Source organism: Protobothrops mucrosquamatus, unplaced genomic scaffold (assembly GCF_001527695.2).
Source record: "Protobothrops mucrosquamatus isolate PMUCROS unplaced genomic scaffold, P.Mucros_1.0 scaffold2232, whole genome shotgun sequence".
Classification (NCBI taxonomy): Eukaryota; Metazoa; Chordata; class Lepidosauria; order Squamata; family Viperidae; genus Protobothrops; species Protobothrops mucrosquamatus.
The window spans coordinates 58,913-85,492 of NW_015388322.1; the positions used below are offsets into that span (position 1 = coordinate 58,913).

At 41.5% G+C, this 26,580-nt stretch overlaps 1 protein-coding gene across 2 annotated transcripts in view; it reads left to right on the forward strand.

Annotated features, from left to right (window-relative positions):
• MAX (MYC associated factor X) overlaps positions 1–26,580 on the forward strand; it is a 27,230-nt gene extending 650 nt beyond the window's left edge. The window contains exons 2-4 of one of the 2 annotated variants that reach the window (XM_015824432.1): positions 10,364–10,471; positions 23,216–23,345; positions 25,348–26,580. In XM_015824432.1, the coding sequence (XP_015679918.1) occupies positions 10,364–10,471; positions 23,216–23,345; positions 25,348–25,535 (426 nt within the window). In that variant the 3' untranslated portion in view covers positions 25,536–26,580. The remainder of the gene's footprint in view (positions 1–10,363; positions 10,472–23,215; positions 23,346–25,347) is intronic. The other variant, XM_015824433.1, reaches the window with a different exon arrangement.

Sequence of the window (26,580 nt, forward strand, 5' to 3'; positions counted from 1 at the left end):
CCCCCCCCCCCCCGGGAGCCTGGCTTGAGAGGCGGGCATGCGAAGAAGGGGCCTTCGGGTTGTAGTGGCACAGAGAGGCCTGTTGAAGTGGGAAAGGCTGGCATTTCTCCTGTGCTGGAGAAAAAACTTTTATAGGCAGGTCTGCCTAGGTCAGGGGTAGGCAACCTCGGCTCTTTTATGACTCGTGGACTTCAACTCCCAGAATTCCTGAGCCAGCTACGCTGGCTCAGGAATTCTGGGAGTTGAAGTCCACGAGTCATAAAAGAGCCGAGGTTGCCTACCCCTGGCCTAGGTAGTGGTCGGCCGCTTAAGGAAAAGATCAGTATTGTTGTCTTCTGAGCTGATGAGTTGGACTGGAGCAAAAGGCGAGAGAATGGAAAAGCGGTGTGGTTTCTACGCGAGCTTTGCAGAACAGGTCAGGTGGGGTAACTACAGGTAGTCCTCAACTTAACAACAGTTCGTTTAGTGACCGTTCAAAGTTACAACGGCATTGAAAAAAAATGACTTATGACCGCCGTTCACCCTTAACGACCATTGCAGCATCCCCATGGTCACATGATCCAAATTCAGAGGCCTGGCAACTGGTTCGTATTCATGACGGTTGCGGTGTCCTGAGGTCATGTGATCAGCTTTTGCGACCTCCTGACAAGCAAAGTCAATGGGAAATCCAGAGTCACTTAGCAATCGTGCTACTAATTTAACAAATGCAATGATTCACTTAACAACTGTGGCAAGAAAAGTCGTTAAAATGGGGCAAACCCACTCGACAAATGCTTCACTTAGCAACATAAATGTTGGGCTCAATTGTCGTAACTCAAGGACTGCCTGTATAGCTTTCCCCATCCCAACCTTTCCCTTTTGAGTTCTTTTTAAAGCATAGTGGAATCAAAATGAAAGGAGACCAGGGTAAAAGAGGCTTCCTGCTTACCAACATCAGCAGAAAGCCAGACTGGTTATTTTGAAAGAAGAAACTGAAGATACTATAGACTGTCTAGAGAGCAGAGCCGGAGGGGGATTTGCAGGATAGTGCTATGGCAGGGAAATGGCACGTGGAGCAAGGATTAAGAATTTTAATACCTTATACTGATATTGAATGTCAGCTGAATATGTTTCAGAGTGGCAAAGTATACTCTCTAAATTACAATGGCATCTAGTTTGAGAGACTTTATGTCTGTAGTGTCTCACCAATTACCCCTGTAGGCTGTGGAAGAACACTTTCTTCTGCACTGCTGTCAGAATTTAATGAATAGAATTTAATGAATGAGAAAATGTGATTTCTCTTATATCGGGGTTAAAATGCACTAAGATTATTTTTAAAAAGCTGTGTACCACTGAAAATTTCCCTAAATTAGCTCCTTGTAACTTCAGATGTTGGATAATATATATTAAAATATTCATGATCTACATGTGGAAAAAATGGTTGTACCACTGATTTTAACAATGAATTGCAGAGTCAAAAGGTACTCTTTCTTGAAATCTGCATACTCAACATTTTACTGCACACTGTTTGACTTGTGAATTACTTAGTGTTGATTGCAGTTGAGGTATAAAAGACTTAAAATAAAAACAGTAATAATAATAAAAACCACCTTTGTAACAAAGTAACCTAGTAATTCCATAACAAGTTTTCTTATCTTGCCAGTGGCTGTAGTTGTAGTGCAAGATGGTATGTTCTTTCCGGTTGCTTTTGTTTTGCTCACATATGCAGTAATATCACTGTTCTCCTGCTGAGTTTTAAATGTTTGTAAATGGTGATATACTTATGGCCTGGTTATTAATTTACATAATTTTATTTCCTATAGATAGATAAAAATGAAGGTAGAGTGACTGAAGCATAGTCTTTTTTTTAAACAAAAGAGTATGGTGTTAAACTTAAATAGCTAATTAAATATAGCCAACTTTAATCAGATTTCATATTTTGAAGTCCAGTTTTTTTATGGAATGAGATTGCATGCTAACTGGTTGCTATATTTATTTGCAACTGGATTGCGTTTTGTACAAATGAAAAATAATTTAAAATCTTTGGTGCATGAAAAATATTTATTTAAGGACATGTGTGTAACTGTATACACTAGGGCTGAAAGGCCTCAGATTTAAGGAAAAAAGATGCTCTGGAGTGTGAGAGGATGAATGCCTTCTCTACAACACCTTAAACACAATAGGATTTCTCTGGAGATTGTGTTCTAGCTGCTCGGAGGAACCTTAGTGTTCCTGGAAAAAAATGAAACTACGTTAAAGAATTGTGACAGGTGCTACACAAACAGCCTTGCTTGTTCAGAAGCACTTTTTTCCTTCAAAACTGAAGCCCTGCATAGCTATGCAATTTGTGCAATGGAATTAAGCAAAAATGTTCATTTGAAGACCGCAGCTGCAGTCCTGCACACAGCATACCGGAAGTCCATTAAGTAATAGGAGTAACCTCTGAGTAATATGAATAAGACTGTGTCATAATTATCCAAAAATTTATATATAAGCACTAAATATGAGGTTTTTAAAAAACTTTTGAACAGGATGGAAAATAATGCTGTTTGATTAATAGCCATTAAAACCTTGGGAATCGAACCATGTAAAATAAACTATGCATGATTTTTGTGATAAAAGAGTAACATCTGATTGATTCTATTATCTCTGGTGACTTTCTAGTTATTGGCTTGGTTCCACAGCTCTTCGGACTGGAATTATTTGGGGAGCTTCAATTGTCCAGGTTGATCAAATGAATTTGCCAACAATTTCTTGCCTCCTGAAAAATTATTCTAGGTAGTTGCAGATTTCCTAAAATAATGTTTGGCAGGAAAAGAATTAAAAATTTGAGTTGGCTAAAAATATTTTACTTCTACATTTTTCATTAACAGGAAGATCTGGATTTATTTCCTTCTGCAAGTAGAGCCCTTTTCTCTGGACTCATAGCCCAGAGCAGTGGTGACGAATCTATGGCACGCGTGCCAGAGGCAGCACTCGGAGCCCTCTCTGTGGGCACACGTGCCATTGCCCCAGCCTTGCCTCTCCCCGCGACCCCCTCCTCTCCAGCAGCCCCCCTGAAGGAGAGTCGCCCTCGAGCGTGGTCCACACGGAGCAGCGCAGCCAAGGACATGGCAGCCAGGCAGCGTAGACAAGACTCTGCCCTCACACCCCATCATGTAGTTGATGCTGCAGGGCGCGGGCAGAGGGTGTGGCCGCCATAGCACTGCTGGGCTGCCTGGGCGATCTGTGGTGGGCCCTGGAGGCGGTGAGTGGTCCTGTGGGCAGGCGGGGCGGAGGATGGGGAGCAGACTGGGGGTGGGGCGGGGGGTGGGGCGGGGGCTGGCCCAGAGTATTTTGGGAAGTCAACATTACATCTTGTGTTCATGAGATTAGTCATCAGATCAGGTTTTTACCACTGCCTGTTTTTTTTTTTTCAGGTTACATTTTTTCTTTGTCTTTGAGGTAGAAATATACCACATGAGTTAAGATGTCAATATTTATATCAAATGTCAGTTTATTTTATTCATCTGAGTTAATTGTTAAATGGATTATTACTATGATGAAAAGAAACTTGTCGTTTATTATTTAAAATATTCAGCTTAGTATTTGCTCAGTTTAACAAACGAGTCAGGGCCTCTGTTTCTTTAATAGGGAGTCAGTGTTCTAAAAAATAATAAAATGCTTTCTGTTTTCTTTCTGATATATATTACTAGTTTCATAATAGATGCAATTACTTGCATTTTAAACAGTGTGGTTGAATGCTCAGGCAATAGCTTAGCGATGCACAGAATTTAGGTTGACACACAACTGGATGGGTTGCAAAAAGGAAAAGTTTTGAAAAATACAAATTTTTACATTAATTTTACTAATTATTTAAAGATGAGTTTTATTGAAAACACATTTTGTAAATGTGTGTACTGAATTTAAGATCATATTATTAAGAAATTGTGCTAAGAGAATAAGTTATTAGTGTTATATAATACTTAATTGCACTCAAAGTGCTATATGCATCCTAGTAGTGTCTGGAGCATTTCAGCAAGCTCTTTTCTTTACTATATTAAGGCAAATCCATTGAGTTGTAATGGAGTTAGATTTAAATCCTTGGCACCTCGCTAAAGTAGTTTCAGGTGTCTTGGAGATTTTGCTAGACAGAACAAACAAAATTGATCTAAGTGGCCTCTGTGGCCTGGTTTGAAAGATTAATTTTATCAGTTGAGAATCTTACTGTATTTCCATCACTGAGAATGAACTTCTATTAATTAAAGAACAGATTTTAAAATAATCACTAGAACACGGTTTTGGATATAGGTGCTGGTTGACACGGGGAAAAAATCCGTGGCATGTGAACAGTAACAGAGTTGCTTATAGCAGGGCTTTTCAACCAGCCATCTCTCGCTCAGGCTTGTGCGGTGCTGCCACCAGTTCAGCTCATTCTCCTCCCCTGCTACCATTTTTCTAGGATGGTCACGTACCACCTGGCAGGTGCCAGCGTACCACCTGGCAGGTGCCAGGGTACCACCTGTGGTACATTGGCACCTGGCAGGTGGTACGCAACCATCCTAGAAAAATGGTAGCGGGGGAGGGGAATTAGCTGAACTGGTGGCAGCACTGCACAAGCCTGAGCGAGAGATGGCTGGAGCTGCAGGGCTCAGCGGAAGCGCCAGGATCAGTGCCGCTTTCCAGCTGATTGGCACTTCTTCGGGGCTGTCAGGGCTCAGTTGAAGCGCCAGGATCAGTGCCAAGCTCCAGCTGGAGCTCGGTGCTGATCCTGGTGCTTCTGCTGAGCCCTGAAGGAGCACCAATCAGCTGGAAAGCAGCATTGATCCTGGCACTTCTGCTGAGCCCAGAAGAAGTGCCAATAAGCTGGAATGTTGCAACATCTCGGGGGTCTCGTGATTTACATTCAGATGCTTGGCAACTGATTCATATTTATGACGGTCACAGTGTCCCAGGGTCATGTGAAGTGACCAAAACCTGCTACAACCACCCAGCAGATGGGGAATAAAAACCAAACACCCCCACCCCACCTCCGCTGCCAATCCTCAACAGAAATGCTCACAACAATGAAAACCTCGGACAGGAGGTCCGAGGCATCTTGCTCGGCTGTGGCTTGGGGGGCACTTTTTTCAGTGCCATTGTAACTTCAAACAGTCACTAAGCGAACTGTTGTAAGTCGAGGAATATCACTTTTTTCCTTTGGGGGGGTCAAGTTTTTGACACCTTGCTAGGCGACTGGTAGTACTCGGATATTGCCATATCTTAAAAGTGGTACAATGTGTGAAAAGGTTGAAAAGCCTTGGCTTATAGTATATAACCAGTCACATGTTTTTATTACTATGCCTTGACTTCATTAAAAAATAATGAATAGGGAAAAATAATTGGATAGGCAGTGTAGACTATATGTGTGGATATGCATTGCTTCAAGTTTTAGAATTTCATGTGTGTGTGTGTGTGTGTGTGTGTGTGTGTGTGTGTGTGTGTGTGTGTGTCCGGGTGTGTGTCTCTGCGTATGAGCATGGGAGACGTTCTGTCCCAGAACAATCAAACCTCACCATAGGCCATTCCAAGTGTTGTAGAAATGGGTCATTCTATTTGTTGGATCTCTTCCAGAGCATTTCTAAATTACTAGTTCTCGGGCTGAAGTGACCCATTTTAGTTGCATGTGTATGATTCCATGATAAGATATTTCATATTGCCCTAAAGAAAAGTTGGGTGGCATTTCTTAAGTATACTTAAGTATTGAGAACAAACTATAAAATCCCTTCTAGTTTTAAACTTAGGGGAATGAATATTTGAATTAGATACTATCAGGAATGTTTATAGCATCATTATTTTAAATAGTTGAAAGAATATTATTCTTATGTGGAGGTACAGAATTAAGAGTCTAATTTTTTTCAGAATTTATTCAGCAGATTGAAAAAAATAATCTGAACTATTTCAAAACTATTCCTGTGCTTGATATATAATACCTAGTATTTCCTAGTATTTCCGAATCATAATATAGTTGAATGGCATTATTTTGTACCTAAACAAAATAACGTCATCCCTCATGATATTTATTCACCTATTTTCTGACCTAAAATCAGCATATGATAATTAGGATCAAATACCATTATTTCTGTGCTGATTTGAACATACCTAAAATTTGTATAACATACAAGTTTTGATTATTAACAAATAGCTTCTGCTAGTAGAAAAAACAATGTTGGTTTCTTTCCTCACTCTCTTTTCATGCCAGGAATTAAGTTTTTCCTGGACAAATTATTTTGAAAATAGCTGATAAAAGTAGTAATGGCACTAGGCCACCTTGCTCTGATGAATGGAAGCTAGTGTTTCTGTGCTCTCCTTATTCATCAGCATCTAGCATGGTTTCTGCCAACCAGAACTCATTGGATTAGATCTGGCAGCTTTTCTTAAATGCAATTTGCTTGCTCTCAATTCTTGCCAGTAATTCATTATAGCAGAGACAGGTACAATATTCAACTATAGCTCGTTCTGTTTTTACAAAGTAATTATAGAAACAGGACAATTTAGCACTCTATAACCAGCATTACTTTTACTGTTTTGATGGGGAATCAGACGGCTCTGTGGGGGGGGGGGGTAATCTTCTATCGGGTTGACTTTATAAGTTTGTACAATTTCTTTAATGCCCTCCAGAATTACAAACTTTGGAAGGAATGATAAGTGGTCAACTTAATGGTCAAAGTATTTTGAACTGAGAAGCGTTTCTAATAACCTACCATGCCCTTTTGATTAATGAAGCTATCTAAATGAGTTGTCTGTGCATTTCATTTTGCAGTATAATCTACTGAAAATGCCAGCATTGTCATGATTTGTAGATGAAATAATACCGTACAAGAATCATGAATAATGAGGCAGTTTTATGCAGTACAACCTTTTTGGTTTTTTTTAAGTGTAGCGTCACCCCCATAGGGAACGCTTAAGTCCGGCCCTCCCGACCTCCCCTCCAAGTGGCCACCAGCCCAAAAAGGTCTCTCATGTTGGCGCCTCTGCCTAACAGGGCAGCTAACACGGTGGTATTCAGTCATGATCGGCAACCACGCACATGGGGCGGTGATGTTCGCTCTCTCTCGACAGTGACTCACTTGGGATGATGGGGGTTGATCTCAGGCAATAAGAACTTACAGGGAAGATGGTAGTCAATCTCTAATGACAACAACTTGCCCAGCCTCTGGTGATGGCAACTTGCCTAGAACGATGGCGGTCAGACTCTGGTGACAGCAACTTGCCTAAAACAATGGCGATCAGTCTCTGGTGACAGCAACTTGCCTAAAGCAATGGTAGCCAGTCTCTGGTGGCAACAACTTGTTCAGAACAATGGCGGTTAGTCTCTGGTGACAGCAACTTGCCTAAAACAATGGCAGCCAGCTGCCGGAGTTCCTCATCTTCCTGCCTAATCGGCAGGGCTCCTGCAAAGCCTCTCAGCTGACCCCATTCTCACCCCAACTCTACTACATAAGGTTCCAGTAAAAATGCTTTATTGTAATCTATTTTCCAGCTAAGTCATATATATTTAATAGATCAATTGTTATAGAAGTTAGAAAATTGTGATTGCTATGGACTGCAAATTATTTCCTATGATTACAGCATGTACTTGTGAACATATTACATACATGCAGTCAGTAATCATTGCTCCCTATTTTGCACCTTTGGGTACAGATTAATCACCATTTTGCATTTATTTCTAGTTGATGGTAGTGTATTTGATTATATCCACTTAACACCTGAAATAGTTTTAAAGTCTAGCATGTAGTTTGGAAGGTGGAATGAAAAATTTGTCTTGCTATTCCCCCCCCCCAGCTAATTTGCTCTTTTAAAGGTATTTGACCCAGATATTAAATCATAACTTTAAAATTTTACATATTGTATTTATATCATTTTGTATTCATATTTAGATGAAAAAATTAGTGATTTTTAGTTTTAAATTATCAGCATCTTTAATGCTAGTACACTTTTTTTTTCTGTTATGGTCTTAATCCACATTTGTAGGGAATTTGTGAGTTTCAATCCTGATTCTTGTTCATGGATATAATTTATTCAAGGGATTAGTTTGTGCCGTTCTCATTTTATTATTTCTGCTGCATAATAGATTCTAGCTTGATCTTGGAGTTTAGTGTGTGTGCTAGCAGTTTTCCCTAATTATCCACAGACAACTGTTTTTTTCTTAGTGTATATGGTTAAATAAGACTTGTTGGGCCAGTAATGAGTATCATTTACTTTACCTACATTTTTGTCCTTGCCTTCTTTTGTTTTTCTGCTTGTGAGCAGAAACAGTTTCAAGTAGCTGACGTACTTTGCCTTTTCTGTCACAGTCTGGGCCTTTCACTAGGCATACTGTGGAGAAATAATTTAGAAGAAAACAAATGTTGCTTCTTAGTCCGGTTCCACCAGTAAAATCCTGTCATGTTTAACTGAAGGAAACAGTTAAAGAAAAATTGCTTGTACTTTGGATTTGGGGTCCAGACACACCCAGAGAGTCCTTTTACATCTATGGACAATTTCTGTGCTCAGAATTGACTGTGGGATCATTGCCAGAACTGCGTAACTCAAGGCTACCTTGGTATTTGGAAGCAAACCATCTACTCCAGGCATTTTGACTCACGACATCGCGTGATGTATCGGGACTTTTTCCCCATTGCCAGCAATGGGGTGGGAGCGGTTTTGGTGTGACGCATCCGGCCCACGGGCCGGCAGTTTGACATGCCTGATGTACTCATAATTTGATTTCAGTGTTACTACCTGGATTCAAACAGCAATGAGGACTAAAACAAAACCAATAGCTGTGAGCAGAAGCAGACTGATGGAAATATATTTGCTACAGAAACTGAAAACTGATTATTCTCAATTTGAGATTAATAAATATTAATTTTGAACTAATCTTAAAAAAAATAAGTTTAAAAATAAGCTAGATCAGTGGTTCTCAACCTTTTTAATGCCGCGACCCCCAACCGGTCGTAAGTCGAGGACTAAACAGGTCGTAAGTCGAGGACTAAACCGGTCGTAAGTCAAGGACTACCCAACCGGTCGTAAGTCGAGGACTTTCCCTGCCTGGGAGCGCTGCACATGCGTGGTTCCGCCCCCTGCGCCAGCCGAGGCGTAGCTGGCAAGCGGCAGAGACGGAGCAGGCCGACCACCAGCTGGCCCAGCCCAAGGGAGGTAAGGCACCCGCTGGAAAAGGGGGAAAAATGGCGGACAAAAAAAATGGCGGACAGCCTTGCTTGGCGACCCCCGTGAAATGGTCGATCGACCCCAAATGGGGTCGCGACCCATAGGTTGAGAACTGCTGAGCTAGATTCTTATCCATTGAACCATTTTGCTCCACATCATCCTCTGCTAGAAATATTAAGTATTTTTATAATATCTTTTGTTACAAAGGAAGACAAATTGTTGCTTAGATGGCTCTATGAAAATTTGTATGATGAAAAATGGTTAGTGATGTGTTGAATTTATTTAGTGATGGTCACCTACTTGGAACATGGTGACTAATACCTGGATTAATGTGTGTCAGTTGTTAAACTAATAGTTTTGTTGCCCAGGAAAGCTTTTAGTAATCTTTGCAGTTATGGTCACATTCTTTACTGTTCACAAATTCAGGTGGAAGAAATTACTCCATTTGTATAGAATATATGCATAAAATAATTGTAAAATATTTATGAAAAATGTAATTTTGAAGTTAGACACCAAATCATAAGTATACAGTTATCATACTGCATCTAAAAATCAAGTAGTTCTAGTTGCTTTGTAATGCGTAAATGAAAATCTTTGAATATGAACCTGGTCGTATGGCTATAACAGTTCTTACTCAAAAGTTTTCATTTCTGCATTACATTTGTATACTATATGAACAGAGAAAGAAGCCATTGCAACTATCCTCCAACTCCTGATGCCTCTGTATATATCACAAAGTCTGCTAACCTAGAGCTTTAGCATATATAGAGTTATTTGGGAGGCTTTAATCTATACATATGCCTATGGTGCGTTCTGAATAGAGGTTATATTTGAACTAGTTAAGATTCTTTCAGGGTTTCCTGTTTTGGGAATTTCGGGTGAAATCTGTTCATTTTTCATTGTGAGTCTTTTCTATAGAATAATATCAAGAAAATAGGCAGTGCTACTTGGTATTAAAATAATTTATTCCAGGGAAGAATATCTGAATAATGTTTGACAAAAGCCCTTCTTTTATTCATAAAATGTATTTTTTATGATTGCAGTTGTCCTGAATTGTTTGAATGATAATTTTGTTGACCAATTTGTTTCTTTGCAGGGCTTTGATTTCCACAACCCTTCCTTTTTCCTTATATTCCAGGGATGCAGGGGAAGCCTCGCATTTTTATACCTAAAGTAATACTTGTTATTTGTTGTTTTGTTTTTAATGTCCTAGGCTGACAAACGTGCTCACCACAATGCTCTAGAGCGCAAACGCAGGGACCACATCAAGGATAGTTTCCACAGCTTGCGGGATTCTGTACCTTCACTTCAGGGAGAGAAGGTGAGTTTATTGAGAGAAGTGATACGCTTTCCCTGAACTTCATTGAGCACAAGGAAGTTGCATCCCAACCCTGTTACTTTTAGTAACTAAACAAGAAAGGACCAGGGCCAAGAGACAATTCTGCAAGGGTCCCAGGGTCTGGAATAAATGTTCTCGCTTCTTTGGTTTCTTTGGTTTGGTTTCTACTTTTTTGTTATGCTTTTAAAAATAAAAATGAATTACACTGTAGTAAGTACTTTGTTTAATTATCAACTATTTCTAAGTAACTGAATGTTTTTCTCTTTTAAGGCTGGAGTTTTTTTCATGCGGCTGTCTAGAACTGATAGGATGTGCACTTCTCTACATATGGATAGCAAGATGTTTTTTACATTTTATGAGGTGGTTAAAAGTTATTGCAGGTTATTCATTTTTTTGCACTGGTAAACATTTATTTAGTTTAAAGTCTGAGACTATAAAAATGAATTGCAAATGAGATCATTTATAACGTGGCTAAAAAAAAAGAAGTAGAAGAGTGCCTTGCAATGAGTCCTCGGCTTCTTTCTCCTTAAGCCAAGGAGTGCTATAACTCTCCTTTCCCCCTCTGATGGTGCTATCATTGGTGTGCACAGTCATTTCAAGTTCTGTCTCATTTATAAACAATTGTTATTGTTTTAATTTGTTGTATTGTGTTCTTTACGTTGTTTACTTCGAGTGCAAGCTACAGCTTAACTGTATTTAAAATAATTAAAGTAGCATTTAAATTTGTGGCTTAGCAGCCTTCAACTTGGATAGGAGAAATAAACACTTAAATGAGGTCATTACTGATTTAATCCCAAGGTTTTAGAGAGTTAAGTGCTTTCCATGTAATAGTGAGATATTTTTTTTTGAATTGTGAAGTACCTAGGATAAACATCAGACTGGTACATGTTGCTAAGTTCTTCATTTGGCAAGTCCTTCCGTCAAGCACAGCTAAGAAATCTGTATTGCTTCTCTCTATGGATAGCTTGTGATCCAGGAATTTTATCTTGTTTCTGTCTGAAGTTAGAAGACAGGAAGGAATCATGGCTTCTGACTATGATTTATTGAGAAAAGAGTAAAATTTACTTGTTTTCACATCATAGAGAGAATGGTAGTTGCTGAAAAATTCTGACTTCCTAATGGGTGCAAACATGAGTGGTGTTTAAAACATGAGTTATTTTTCTTCCTCTTTAGTTGACATAATGTTAGCAAATAGCTTTTGATATGGCTAAAGTAGCTGTCACAAAAAGAATGAGGAAAAGGTATCCTGTTAATCATCATAAATTAAAATCCCTTTGGAGTTGACTGCAGAAGCTTATTATAAGATAGTTCACTTGGTAGACAGCATTTTTATGTGTAGTCACCTCTAATGACTCTGTGTCGTAGACATTGTCAAGGCACACCCATGTATTAATCATACTGTACAGAAAAGGTTTACAGGACTGACATCTGATACCTACATAACTTGTTAGCTGCTAAACTATGTGGGCAGACTTTCTGCTTTTTTACTCCTCTCCAAGATGAATGCAAATTGCTATATGGTTAACACTGGACTTTTACAAGAGAGTGCTAAAAGATTTATGGCAATTTTGGTAAGAATGAGTGAGTTTGACAATCATGTTATATAATTTACTGGTAGCATGAGGTCCACATTATATATAGGCTTCAGCCTTTTATTGAATGAGGAAAAATCATTCACATCAGATTGAACAAGAAAAATCCCTCCTTATCTGGCCTTTTCTGATACAGAACAGGACATTTGGGTATAAATAATTACTGTATGCTAGATATTCTCTTGCTGGAAAGATTGAATTATAAACTTGGGCAACCAGAGCATTGCTAATCTTGATGCACATATACATGGTTGGTCAACCTCAGTATATATTATATTTGTATGTGTGTATTCTTATATAACATTCATGCATATTAAACCAAGATAATATTCCTAGTTTTATTCCTTGACTACATATTCTGGTGCAGTGATTCTCAACCTTTTCTTCACCAGGGACTCCTTTTAAATTTACCTTTTGTGGCCACAAACCACGGCCACGGACCACCGAGACTTAACTCAAGATTTAAATCATAACATTTCTTCAAGCCTTCGCAGACTCTCTGAAATGACATTGCAGCCTCCCAGGGGTTGCACAAGTTGAGTTCTAAGTGCAATGACTCGTAAAAGATATGTGTATATAAACATGAGTAGAGTTGCTTTGCCAATTGCATTACGATTGAAAATAATGATCACATTAGTCAGTCAAGATCCTTCTGAATCTTGAATCTATCTTCCAAAGTGTTAGCAATTTCCTCCAGATTTGTGGCATATGCAAATTTGATGAACACTTCTTCAGTTCCCTCATATAGGTTATTTATGAAGATATTGAAGAGCACTGGACTCAAAACAGAACTTTGAGGAACCCCACTGCATTCTTCCCTCCACATAGGTGTAGTTCCATTAAAGACTACACACTGGGTGCTGTTGGTCAGCCAACTGCAGATCCATCTGATAGTGATACTGTCTATCCCACATTGTTCTATCTTAGCAAGAAGTAGGCTCCAGTCTACTTTATTGAACGCTTTATTGAAATCTAAGTGTACTATATCTACCACATTTTCTTGGTCCACAAATTTAGTCACCTTATTAAAGAAGATAATAAGATTTGATTGACATGATATGTTCTTAAGAAATCCCAGCTACACCTTCTGTTTTATATATATAAGTGCCCTTCCTTTTTACTACTTCCTTCCTCATTGTTGAATTCATTATTTTGGGGCTTATACTTTGGGGTTGGTCCTAGAAATTAGCTTCTTTCCACCTCCAGTTTTAGTTGAAATCTTTGGATGACTCAAGCTGTCTTCCAAACACATTTTCCCCGGTCCTTATGAGGTAGAGCCTGTCTCATGTCCAGAGCCCATCATGTAGGGGTTTTTTGTTTTTGTTTTTTGATGGAACCATCCTTTGAACCATCAGAATACCTCTGAAATCCTCTATTCCCTCATTGGATATTGACCATCCACTGGAAATATGGATGAAAACACCACTTGAAGTCATTTGCCTTCTTGCCTAGCTCCTCATAGTCCCTTGATATATTTTTTTTTTGCAGGCTCTTTTTTGTTGTATCATTTGTCCCATCATGAAAGAGGAGAAAAAGATAATAATCAGTGGGTTTCAATAGTTGGATAAGCCTTCTCACATCCTTGAACTTTGAACCTGGGAGACAACATACTTCTCTTGATAGCTTGTCTGGTCTACAGATTGTTGATTCTGTTCTTCTGAGAAATGAGTTATCAATCCACCACATGTCTTTCCATTTCGGGATAACCAGAGATTCCTCTTCCCTGTAATAGTCTGAGATACTTTTCTTCCTGTTACTGGAACATTTGATGAAAAACCTCCTTCAGATGTCTGCATGTCTTTTTCCAAGGAGAGAAAATGAAGTTGATTGTTAAGCTCCAGTGACAAGGATAGTCTCCTCTGGGGAGGGGGGCTCCGAGTGACATGTGGCCATCCTTTTCTACATCTCCATTTTTCATGGTCATTGTTTCTTCCTTACTAAGTTCAGTTTCTAGAGACTTCTGCTTTTTCTAGAAATTTCTCATTTTCACAGATGAGTCTCAGAATGGGGATATGTTTCTCTAGATCAGGGGTGGGGAACTATGGCCCTTTTATGACTTGTGGACTTCAACTCCCAGAATTCCTGAGCCAGCCTACTAGCTCAGGAATTCTGGGAGTTGAAATCCACAAGTCATAAAAGGGCCGTAGACCTTCCACTTTTTCCTTCAGCAATCTGATCAGTTTGCACTTGGTGCACGTATAATTGAAGTTTTCAGGCAGGAATACAAACACAGCACACATCTTGCAGGTCACCACATCACCTCTTTCTCCATGACTTCATTACTATTAACAGTTGTGCAGATCCAAATAGATAGTTCCCTTGTAGAATTCCTGATTTAGATTCTTAATTGTAAGATTTAGTGCACAGGCCACTAGCTTGATCCAATGAGATTTATATGTTGCTCACAGTGAGCTTGTCACTCTCCGAAAATCTTCTTGTGGTATGCAATTGCTCCCAGTGAGCCAGTTCCCAGACCACTAGTTTGATCCAATGAGATAAATTTGCACTTGTCTATTGCTCGCGGTGAGCTCCTCTTCACTCTCCTAGATGCCTCCAAAGGTATGCAAATGCTCCCAGTGAAATACATATGCAGAAGCAATTTGCATTGTGAATATTTGAGGCTTTAGTTTACAACTATCAAGCATAAGTTCTAATTCTATAAAACAACATTTTAGTTAAAAATCATATTAATCTAAAATAATTATAGTTGTTTTTCTTGATAGTCATTCTCAGCTGAATTACCAGTCTAGAGAAATAGTTTTAACTGTTTTAGATAGATGCATTTAGAAATAAGGAATAGATTGGTCTCATTAGTCTATCAGAACTAATATCCTATTAAAAGACTATGTCTATATAGTCACAGCATTCAGAGTTATATTTGCATCTGTATAATGCTTATTTATGTAGAGTACTTATATCACCCATTCTGTTCCATTTGTGTACACATTATTTTGTTTATACTCAAACAATAGAATGGGTATATAAAGATCACCCATCAACAAAAGCAAAAAACCAAAACAACACATAATACTACGAACTAACTAAAAAAAATATAATGGCCAAAATATTCTCTGCTCATCCTGATCCAAAGACCTAAGGAAAAAGCCAAGTCTTGACTACTTTCTGGAAGCCTGCAGGATCAGGACCAATATTTATTTATAATTATTTAATATTACTAATTAATCTATTTATTATTTATTTTTTATTATTTAAAACATGCTCTTGTCACGAATAAAAGCAAGCAATATTTATAATACTTAGAATTTTAGCATTTTGGGGTTTAACTTGGTCTAGGACAGGGAAACTGCCGGCCCACAGGCCGGTTTCATCATACCGAAGCCGTGCCCACCCCATTGCCGGCAATGTAAAAAGGGTCGCGATATGTCACGACGCCTCACATGACATGGTGAGTTTGACACCCGTGGTCTAGGATGTTCTTAGTTTCCCAGTTGAAACTATGATTGAGTCTGTCCATATGTTGCAAGATTAAGGTGTTTTCATTGATTACTAATTGGTTTTCATAGATGCACTATGCTAATCTTCTACCTGACTCTCCTACATGGTGGCTGTTACAATCCTTAACACTTGATATTATATTTGAGTCCTTTTTCTTCTTGAACTACTTGGTCTTTTGATTTAGTTGGGGTGTTTTGGAGGACTTTATGTTCTTAAGTAAACCAAAAAACAATCCAACTGACTGTTTGTGAGCATCCTAGACCACGCTAAACCCAAAAAATTGCTAAGGAATTCCCTGAAGCCTGGTATTCAGACAAATCAGTTATAATCACTATATAGAGGTAAACCATATTTACACACTATTTAAAAGAGACATTAAAAAACAAAGCTAAGAAGGAAACCAAAAGACCAGAACACATTCTGTCCAGCAACCAACACTCAGATGAGCAGGGATTAACATCAGATTAATCGTCTAGCAGGAAAACAATACTCTAATCAATGTACTGCAAGGTGAAAACCACACCCATACAAATACTGGTAGGACAAGCTACAGTATATACACAGAAAGCAAACCCCACAATCAAATAGCACTGATGATATTATCTAGTCAAGGAACATTTGCAAGCTCAGAGAGCACCAAGCTCAGAGAGCTCAGAGAGCACCAGGAATTCCCAAGCTCAGAGAGCACCAGGAATTCCATCATAATGATTTAGTTCAGAGTAGTTCATTTTGCTCTGCAGGGACCACTTGGGGAAATGTTTTGTTTCCTTTACTTCTCCAGCATGATGAGTGGAGAATCCACCAATGGGTTTTCCTTGTCTTCTGCCTGTAGACTAAGTCAACCAATTTTGCTCCGCCTCTCCTTTTGAGACCTCCCCTTCCCAGTCTTGACTGAGGCGAAAGCTGTTGGCTAGAGCCCTATCAGACAGAGCTTCCTTGGCTCCTGAATCGATTCTTGGATAAGGTCGTATTTTTCTTTGAATTTAATTGGGGGGGGAGTTGTAAGAAAACGAACGGCTGTTCGTTTTTCTGCTGCCTTGATCTGCCGATCGCAGCATAGCCACGAGGCTTGCTTGAGTCCAGCCGATCGCCGGACAGGACAAAGAGCCGGGCGCCATTTTCTGGTCACCAAGTGTGCTCCAGGGCGAAGGGGAAACATTCCTTCCTCCCTTCCCAACTCACCCTCCCATAGGGACTGCACAGTCACTTTGGAGAGACAGCCGAGAAGAATTTCTCCCCTTCGGGATCTCCTAGCCCAGCTGATCCGCGGGTGATATTAGACCTTCTGCGGCTTTTACAAAAGCCTGTGAGCCGCGGAGGGCTAATAGGACACACGCAATCTTCCTCCTGAAGCCAGCTGAGTCGCGGAGAACTAATAGACTCCTACGGCTCCCTTTCTGAAGATCAGCTGGTCCGCGGAGAGTTACAGTCTCCTGCGCCTTCCCTGGAGCTTCCGCGGCTTCCCTGCAGCTCCTCCGACTGGCAGAGAGCTAAATTCTCCGAGCGTGCCTTATTTTGGTTTTGTAGTTGGCGAATGCAAACGGAGCTCGGCAGCCTCCAGGGAGTCCAGCTGAGCTGCAGAGATCGGATAGAGTTTGTCTGGTCACCAGCTTACCTCCACGTGGCCCTGAAGCGGGGAGGGGAGGATTCCATTCAGAACTCAATTCTACTCTGGGAAATCGGAATCAGACTTCCTTCTTCCCAGCCGCGCCTATTTTAAAAAAATAAATAAAATCAATAACTGATAAAGGAGAGAGAATCTGAGGAGCTTGTCACAATTTCACAATTGAGCTAGACCTCACCGGGTCTCTGAATTGAGATTCCTCTCAGTCTTAATCTGAGATATATCCCATTTGACAAATGGCAGACACAAACGCAGCCCAGACAGCTCAGGAAACTCCCATCAGCCCTCCTGCTTGTAAAAGACAGAGATCTTCCAAACAGGAGGTGGCTGGCAAGATCAAGGCCAAAGCAATATCTGCCCAAAGGCCTTCCAAAACAGTGGATAGGGAAGCCAAACGTCGACACCAGGCTCTAGAGAAACAATTTTCTAGAGCCGAAAGGAGGCAAAACTCCGCTGAGGACGATTTAGAGTCACCTAATTACAAGGAGGAGGAAATATTTGGCCCAAGGAAGCCTAGTCAGGAACCTCTAGAAACAGAGGCCGACACGGAACAGGGGAATGGATCTCCCCTAAGTGAGGGGCCTGGAGGTCTGGGTTCAGAATCAGGCGCCCGTTCAGACAATCATGGAGCATTGTCTTCAAAACGTCTACAATCCCTGATATCTCAGGCTGTCGTTCAGACCATGGCTTCCTCAAGACACCATTGTTCCAGAACAGGGTCTGTGGCTTCAAGGGGTGGCTCCCACCTTTCCCAAGAGGAAGCCTCTGTGTATCAAGACTCAATTTCCCCCTTCCAGTCCTCCAGAAGCAGGAGGTCTCCTGAGGAGGACCATGAGCTGACGGATCAGGGGCTGTCTGAGGAAGAGGATATATCCCCAGATCCTCCTCCATTTGTGGGCCTCTTTAATCCGTCTCTATTCAAGCCCCTGTTTCACAAGGCCAGCAGCACTGCAAAGATCGAGAGACCTCTGATTCCTCAAAAGGACCCTCAACCAGTCAGGTCACAAACAACGAGGTGTTTTCACACCCACTTATACACAACAATTTATTCCCTGCCCCCCTCTCTTCTTTGATTCTGTTCAGAACAACATGGGGGCACCGGGCTCCTTCCTCCCAATGGGGGGGGGCAGACAAGAAAATATTCAACATAGATCCGGCACTATCGGAGATAACAGAGGTGCCGACAGTAGATGAATCCATTGCTACTCTTTTTTCTCCACCCCCGATAGCCGGGGATGCAGCGGAGGCCCTGAAATCAGAAGATAAGAAGATGGACCTCACCTTCCGCAGGGCACACCAGGCCTCGGCGTGGGCAATCAAGGCAGCCATCACTACATAATTTTTCGCTAGGACTTCGCTACTTTGGCTGCGCCAACTCCAGGCGAGTATCTCCCCGGAGGAGGAGAGAACCCACCAGAATTTAAGAAGCTTAGTGGCGGCAGCAGAGCTCATGTCAGACTCATCCTTGCACGCGTCCCAACTTTTCCGCTAGGACAATAGCGTACAACACCGGAGCACGCAGATTGCTGTGGTTCAAACATTGCAGACATGAAGGCAAAGTGGCAGTTAGCGGCAGCACCCTATAAAGGCGGCCGGCTCTTTGGTGAGGCTCTTGATCCTTATCTGATTGAAAACAAGGACAAATGCAAGATTCTGGCCCACCTGACAAAGAGAACGGAGAAGAGAGCTTTCTCCTACCCCCGCAGAGCGTCCTTTCAATCTGACGCAGGCACAGAGCAAGGGTCCTTTTCTCACCCCTATCAGCCCAGGTCAGACCGACAGGGTGAGAGAAACGGCAACAGGGACAGGTTCAGACAACAGTTCCAATCAAAGCGACCCTTTCGAGGAGCGGGGGGGTGCCCCTACCGTAGATCCAAGTGATGGGGGGGGCTCCCCCATTGGTGGCAGGCTAGCTCTCTTCGCTCACAAATGGCAAGCCACCACCACGGACTTTTGGTCTTAAATACCGTCAGATTCGGCCTAACACTGGAATTCATCTCAACACCCCCGAACCGCTTCATCCCTTGCCCATCTCCAAGGGATCTGACCAAAAGGAACCTAATCAAAGAGGCCATCCAGCACCTCCTGGATATTCTGGCCATAGAACCGGTAGAAAGAGGTCAGTGGAGACAGGGATTCTACTGCATCTTATTCATAGTCCCAAAGAGTTTGGGGGTGGTGGAGAGCAATACTAGACCTAAAAAGCCTAAACAGGCACCTGGTATACAGAAAGTTCAAAATGCAAACCCTCCAATTGATATTAGCAAGCATCAGAAAGGGAGACCTTCTGACGTCCATAGACCTGACAGAGGCTTACCTTCACATTCCCATATTTCCGGAACACCGGAGGTTCCTCAGGTTCTACCACACGGGACAGCATTTTCAATACAGGGCCCTGCCTTTTGGACTTTCTTCAGCACCCAGGGTGTTCACAAAGGTATTGGCAACATTTGCCGCGCATCTGAGAACAATTCCTGTGCGCATCCAATATTATCTGGACGACATTCTCATCCAATCTTCGTCAGTCCAGTCAGCACAGTCAGATCTGGCACTGACTAACAACCCTTCAAGAACACGGCTTCTCAGTAAATTTTCAAAAATGCAAGGTCCATCTCTCGCGAGATCGTCAACACAGCATTCGAGCCCTGGTCAGACTGATTCGAAGGAAACGAACCATGACACTGTCCACACTCTCGCAATTGCTAGGAAAGATGGTTTCATGCCTCACAATCGTGCCTTGGGCACGGCTACACTCCAGAGATCTGCAGTGGTTCCTACTCCCATTCCAGAGAAGGGGAATAGGCTCCTCCAACCAAAGAGTAAGGGTTCCGCCAAAGGTCATAAGGTCGCTCTAATGGTGGTCCTCCCCAGCCGTAAGAAAGGGACACATGTTCAAGGAAGCCGACCGAGTCATTCTGACCACGGATGCCAGCTTATTCGGTTGGGGAGCACACCTACAATCACAACTGGCACAGGGCCAATGGTCAAAGAAAGACCTAAGACACAACATAAACTGGTTAGAACTCAGGGCTATACACCTGGCCCTTCGCCACTTTCGCGATGCAGTGGCAGATTAGCACGTTCTGATTCTCACGGACAACGTGGCCAAGGCGCATGTCAACTGCCAGGGAGGCACACGATCCAGCTCCCTCATGGCCGAAGCCCAAGCACTGGGAGCCTGGGCAGAGAGCAACCTGGCTTCCCTCAAGGCCGAGCACATCTCAGGAGAAGCAAATCAACAGGCGGACTTCCTAAGCAGGGCGACAATAGACCACTCAGAGTGGAGCCTGCATCCTGCTCTTTTCAGGGAAGCATCAGAGAGATTCGGCCACCCACTGCTGGACCTGTTTGCCAGCCCCAAGAAAGCTCAGCTCCTGAGGTTCTTCTCCCGTTTTCCGTCACCAGGAGCAGAGAGAGCAGATGCACTTTGAGGTCATTGGCCGAAAGGACTGCTGTATGCATTCCCACCGCTTCCTCTGATACAAGCAACCATCAGAAAGATATTGCAGGAACAAGCAGAGGTGATACTCATTGCACCACACTGGCCAAGACGGCCGTGGTTTGCCGATCTCGTAAGTCTCTCTACATTCATACCGTGGAGGATTCCACATGACCAAATCTCCCTCAACCAGGGGACCTTACTACATCCAGAGCCACAGTGGCTCCAATTAGCCGCCTGGCACTTGAGCGGAGTCTCCTAGAAAGAGACAACTTTTCACAAAGAGTCATTAGGACACTCCAGGCCTCTAGAAGGCCTACAACTAACAAGATCTATGATTCCACTTGGAAAAATTATTGCAGCTGGTGCACTAGACAACAGCTAGACCCTTTTAGTATTTCGATCCCGGATATCTTAGACTACTTAGCAGAAGGTCTGGATAGGGGGTTAGCGCCCAACACAATTTGTAGACAGGTGGCCGCCCTAGCCACCATCCTCACCTATGGTAACTCTGAACCACTAGCCAGACACCCAGTGGTGCGATCCTTCATTAAGGGCGCAACAAACAACAGTCCACCCGTGGTCCACAGATATCCCTCCTGGGATCTACCTAAGGTCCTACAGACCATCACCCTAACTTCATTTGAGCCTGTCCGGACCTGCGATTTACAATACCTGACCCTTAAGGTCGCCTTTCTAGTTGCTGTTACCTCAGCAAGGCGCATTTCAGAGTTAGCAGCCCTGTCAGTTAGGCAGGATCTTTGTACCTTCCACACGGACAGGGTGGTACTACGTTTGGACCCCTCCTTCGTTCCGAAGATCAATTCCCTATTTCACAGAGCACAGGAGGTGGTGCTACCAAACTTTTGCCCAGAGCCTTCCCATGAATTGGAACGCAAGTGGCACACCTTAGACGTCCGCAGGGTTTTAAAACAATACATCAAGCGAACGGCACCCTTCCGCAAATCGGAAGCCCTGTTCGTCTCCTTCCACTTTCACACAAGAGGTCGAAGGGTCACTGCATCCACAATCGGAAGATGGATTAGAAGGTGCATAGCAGAGGCAAGGGGGCAGTCTTTAGCGGTCTCCAGACAAATCACTGCACACTCCACGCGCAGCGCTGCCACCTCAGCAGCGTGGGCAACTCAGGCACCAATTGAAGAAATATGTAGGGTGGTGACGTGGGCGTCTTCCCCCTTTATAAGGCACTACAAGTTAGATAGGTTCGCATCTGCAGAGGCCTCCTTTGGCAGGAGGGTGCTCCAATGCGTAGTATCAGAGATTGGGACACAGGCCCAGACTGTTCCCCACCCACAGGGACAGTGAGGCTTTGGTATGTCCCATTGGTGGATTCTCCATTCGTCATGCTGGAGAAGGGGCGTTGGTCTTACCTGAATGCCTTTTCTCAGCATGACGATGGAGAATCCACTCCCACCCTTGAGACCAGCCAGATCCTGTGAGGGGAGAGGATTGAGCCAACACAAGGAAATATAGCCAACAGCTTTCACCTCAATCGAGACTGGGAAGGGGAGGTCTCAAGAGGAGAGGCGGAGCAAAATTGGCTGACTTAGTCTACGGGCAGAAGACAAGGAAAACCCATTGGTGGATTCTCCATCGTCATGCTGAGAAAAAGCGTTCAGGTAAGACCCAACCCCCTTCTATGGAAGAAAGTAGAATGAGAATGCATTATTTCAACCAATTAAGATATTTATATACTGTTGATTGATTATATTGATACTAAGGATGTGTAGACTATTTAAAATCTATTTTGTAATATCTCATTTCTAGTGTAGAACACTCTTCTTGCAGAGGAAAATGAAAGTCTTGTGTGCTCAGTGGACTGTCCCAAACACTTTGTAACTGTATTGTTCTCAAAGACAATGAGAAACTCGGAACAGAATTCTATCTTTCATTTACAAAAAGGAAAAATGGGAGCAAAATTGTTCCAAATTGTCCTTTTCACAGTACTGTCAACAGGGCAGTATTTCACTTTCCACATCATAGTCCCAAACATAAATGTTCAGAACAAACATGCAAGTACTGTAATATGTGAATGCATAGATGCCAAGGACTGTAGGCTTGAAAGACTTTATGTAAGATATATTACAATCATGAGTGCATTACTAGAAATGAGCAATTTGCAAACAGTCCATATTGCTGTGGGATTTATTGGCCAGGTTTGTTGGATATTTCCAATTGTTGAATTAAGCTATGACTGGCAACTTAATCTCTTGCAAAGAAGCTGCTATACAACTGAGAGGTTTTTTTTTTCCTTTGCTGCAGAATTTCTTTTGAATGCAAGAGGGCTCACCTACAGAGTGGTTGACATGACAGGGAATGATCATTCCAGAGCTCCCTTTGGATAGTTACTTAATGCTATAATCAGCAACTATTAACACAGTTCCTATATAAATAGGAAGTTGGAAAAGAGATTATATTCTGATACGTACTTAAGAATTTTAATACTAAGTTTGTGATTTAGTCAAATGTGGATTATTTTAATAAGATATATATTATCAAATATAAAAATATATACCTGTGTAGCAGTCTGTGAGAATTATATTTTATTTATCAGAACTAGGACTTTATTTGGTGTGTTTTTTTTCCTACTATTGCAACAGGCATCCCGGGCCCAAATCCTAGATAAAGCCACAGAATACATCCAGTACATGCGCCGGAAAAACCACACACACCAGCAGGATATTGATGATTTAAGGCGCCAGAATGCCCTGCTGGAGCAACAAGGTTAGTATGCCCAAGTTGGGGCCTTCATATTCATGGGTCTAAAAGTTATGCTATCTCACAACAAAGTCCTCTATATGAGGTTTATGGATCAACCTCTAATTACCTGTGTTGAATAAAATGGTGCTGGTGTTTAAGAAGCTTAAAGGTTTTATATGTTGGCAGCATGTATAAGTTTTCATGCAGTCACTTGGTCTTTCTTCCCTGGAATGATACTTTATACGAGATTGAAGCAGACCAATAAGTTATCACCAGATAGCTCCTGGGCGTCCAGTATGTGTGTGTGTGCATGCCTGTAGTGCACACATATAAGTATTTCAGATCTAACCTTGCCCCAAAGAGGTTAATAATAATTCAAGTACAGAAACATATAACAAAAACTATAACTATGCATAAGGGGTATTAAAAAACATTCAGTGGACGGTAGAGTGCTTATATAGAAATATTGTAGGGAAAAAAACCCAGGCATCATTCTGCATTCCAGATGCCACTACAGAAATAGCTTCCATTTTGTCTTCATGCAAGTTGGATTTGTTGCTTTTAACATCAATCTCAAGTAGGCTGAGATTGTTTCAGTCCTCATAACAAAAACATTTCATTTAAAAAAATAAAATGCAGAGACTTCCACAGCAAACTGGGCTATTTACCTATCTAAAGCTTGAGACTAGATTGAGTAAAGTAAATCAACTATTACTACTGTGTGCAATTATTTCTATTGCTGTCATTTCTTCAACTCTTGGACAACAGTAGAATGTGAAATTAATTATCTGGTGCTTATGCCAGATTATCCCATTTCATATCCTTAAACTGGATCCATTAATGCAGCATTTCATATTCTCAGTTGAATTGATATTTTCCATTCACACGCATAGCTTCTGTTCCATTGTTTTCTGGAATACCTAAAGCAGGGATTCCTAAACTTTTTGCCAACACACTTTTCTTTAGTGTACACACCTTTCCTAAAAATCCAAATACCAAAATGAACTCAAATGAACAATGAAAGCAATATAATGAAACTTTGGGAAAAGCAGTTTTATTATAATAATGTACAAACATTTCTCCACTACCCTTGGGCTATCTTTTCTGCAAGGTCATTTTTTCAGGTAGTTTGTAACAAAAGAAGGTTCTTTTTCTTTTCTTTCAGGGCAAAAAACAATATTTGAGGGAAACTGGAATAGATCTAATGGACTTTAAAATTTATGTTTTTATTTAGTACTGTAATAGTATGACATACTAAGATCAACTTAGTATATGAAGTTGTGGTACTTTATATATAGTCTCCCATTTAACTCTTTGTCAGTCACAAAATGTTGAATATATATATATATATAATTTTTATTCAAGTAAGTAACATATATTAAGTATTAAAAATAAAGTGACAAGCTGCTGCTTTACATTTGAGATTCCCAAACAACATCTTATGAGTGAGCAAATTGTTGTAATTGGTTAGGGAAGGGGGAATAGGCATATAAATGTCGAATAGAAAATGTCAGTGCTATAGATTGGAAGTAAGAAGCATTGTTATTAAAATAATTCGTAGTAACAAGAAATAGAACTTAAATTGACACAGCAAAAATATGAGAGGTGGTTTCTCAAATCAATCATATTATAATTAAAATTCATTCTGAGGAAAGAAAAGATTTCAGTTACATAGGATTTCAGAAGTTGGTGAGGGAAGAAATCTAAAGGAGGGGTCATAAGAAACAGTTTAAGAGGAAGCCAACAACCCACTGGAAATAAGACTGGGGGGGGGAGTCCTACTATGACCTAAAAAGAAAAGGCTACTATAGCCTGCAGTATATTCCAGGATTCGTGATCATTGATTGAGAATTTAACTAGACCCAAATTAGCACTTTTATCATATTGGTGGTAAGCTGCTTTGTGGAAATTCTTGCTTTGAAAAGTGGCGTTAAAGGGGCCAAGTGGCTGCCCCCATATCAGTTACCTTGTACACCTTGCCTGCCTTTCCCACATCCATTTCCATATTCTTGATCTTACCTTTTAGTTCGTGCACTGGAGAAGGCAAGGTCAAGTGCTCAGCTGCAGGCCAACTATTCCTCTTCAGACAACAGCCTCTACACCAATCCCAAAGGCAGCACCATCTCCGCTTTTGATGGCGGCTCTGACTCCAGTTCGGAGTCTGAGCTGGAAGAGCCTCAGAGCCGGAAGAAACTTCGTATGGAGGCCAGCTAGAAGAGGCCTTGGTTCCCGCTGCCATTAGACACTTGCTGGCTGCTTAAGGACTTTCCTTTTTCTTTAGTAGAGGCTCTCGGACTGCAGCTTCCTCTATTCCTTGTCCCTTTCTTGCCCTTTTAAAGTTAACCCAACTCTGTGGTTTGGTAGCTTACCGTCTGGAAGACACCAGCCATAGCTTGGAGCAGAATGCAATTCTGCCCTGCGGCTAGCAGTTTCTAGTACCAGGAAAGCCCAGACCATTTGATTAAGCTGATGTCTCTGAGATTGCCTGGCATGTGTGGAGATAGTGAACTCTCCATTCTTCCAATAGAACTGCACCAGCCTCTGTTGCTTTTATCAAAATATTGTTATTTATGATAATAAATCCAGATAGCCCCAGAAGAATCTTGGTAAAGGAAAGAAGCATGCAGATGCATGCATGGATGATCCTTCTTGCCTGAAGGGATGATGCAAGATTCATGGTGAGGCACAGAAATTCATTTCTTTGTTGTATTTTGGCAAATGATGAATTGGTATTTATTTCCTCCAATGGAATCTCTGTCTGGCCAGATTCCTCCTCCTGCTACGGACATTGGTAATGTGAAGCTACAGATTCAAACCATGTTAAATTCTTCCCTTTTCTGTTTTGAATTTCTCAGAAACAGAGCCAGCTTTTTTTAATGTAAATACACACAAGCTTTGTTACTTGGTACTAATAAATGCATTTAAAGTGTGGACCTGCTCTCTGGCAAATGGGCCAGTTTCCCATGTGAATTAAAGAGGCCTAGGCTGTAAGCAAACAAAGGCCTCTTTGCGCGTAGGTGTGCGTGTGTACACACATATGCATGAATATGCACATGCATGTGTGTGTGGTATGTGTGATCCTTTTTTTGTCTTCTTTCCACACTTGTTTGTGATGTTTTCTGAATTTAGTGTGTACAAATGTAGCTTGGTCTCTGTCCAGGTGTGAGTCTATTCCATGGAACTGAAGTATGTTGTACATACTGCCCAAGAATTGTCTTGCAAGTTAAGGCTTCCCTTTACTATAAGACTATAAATAAAA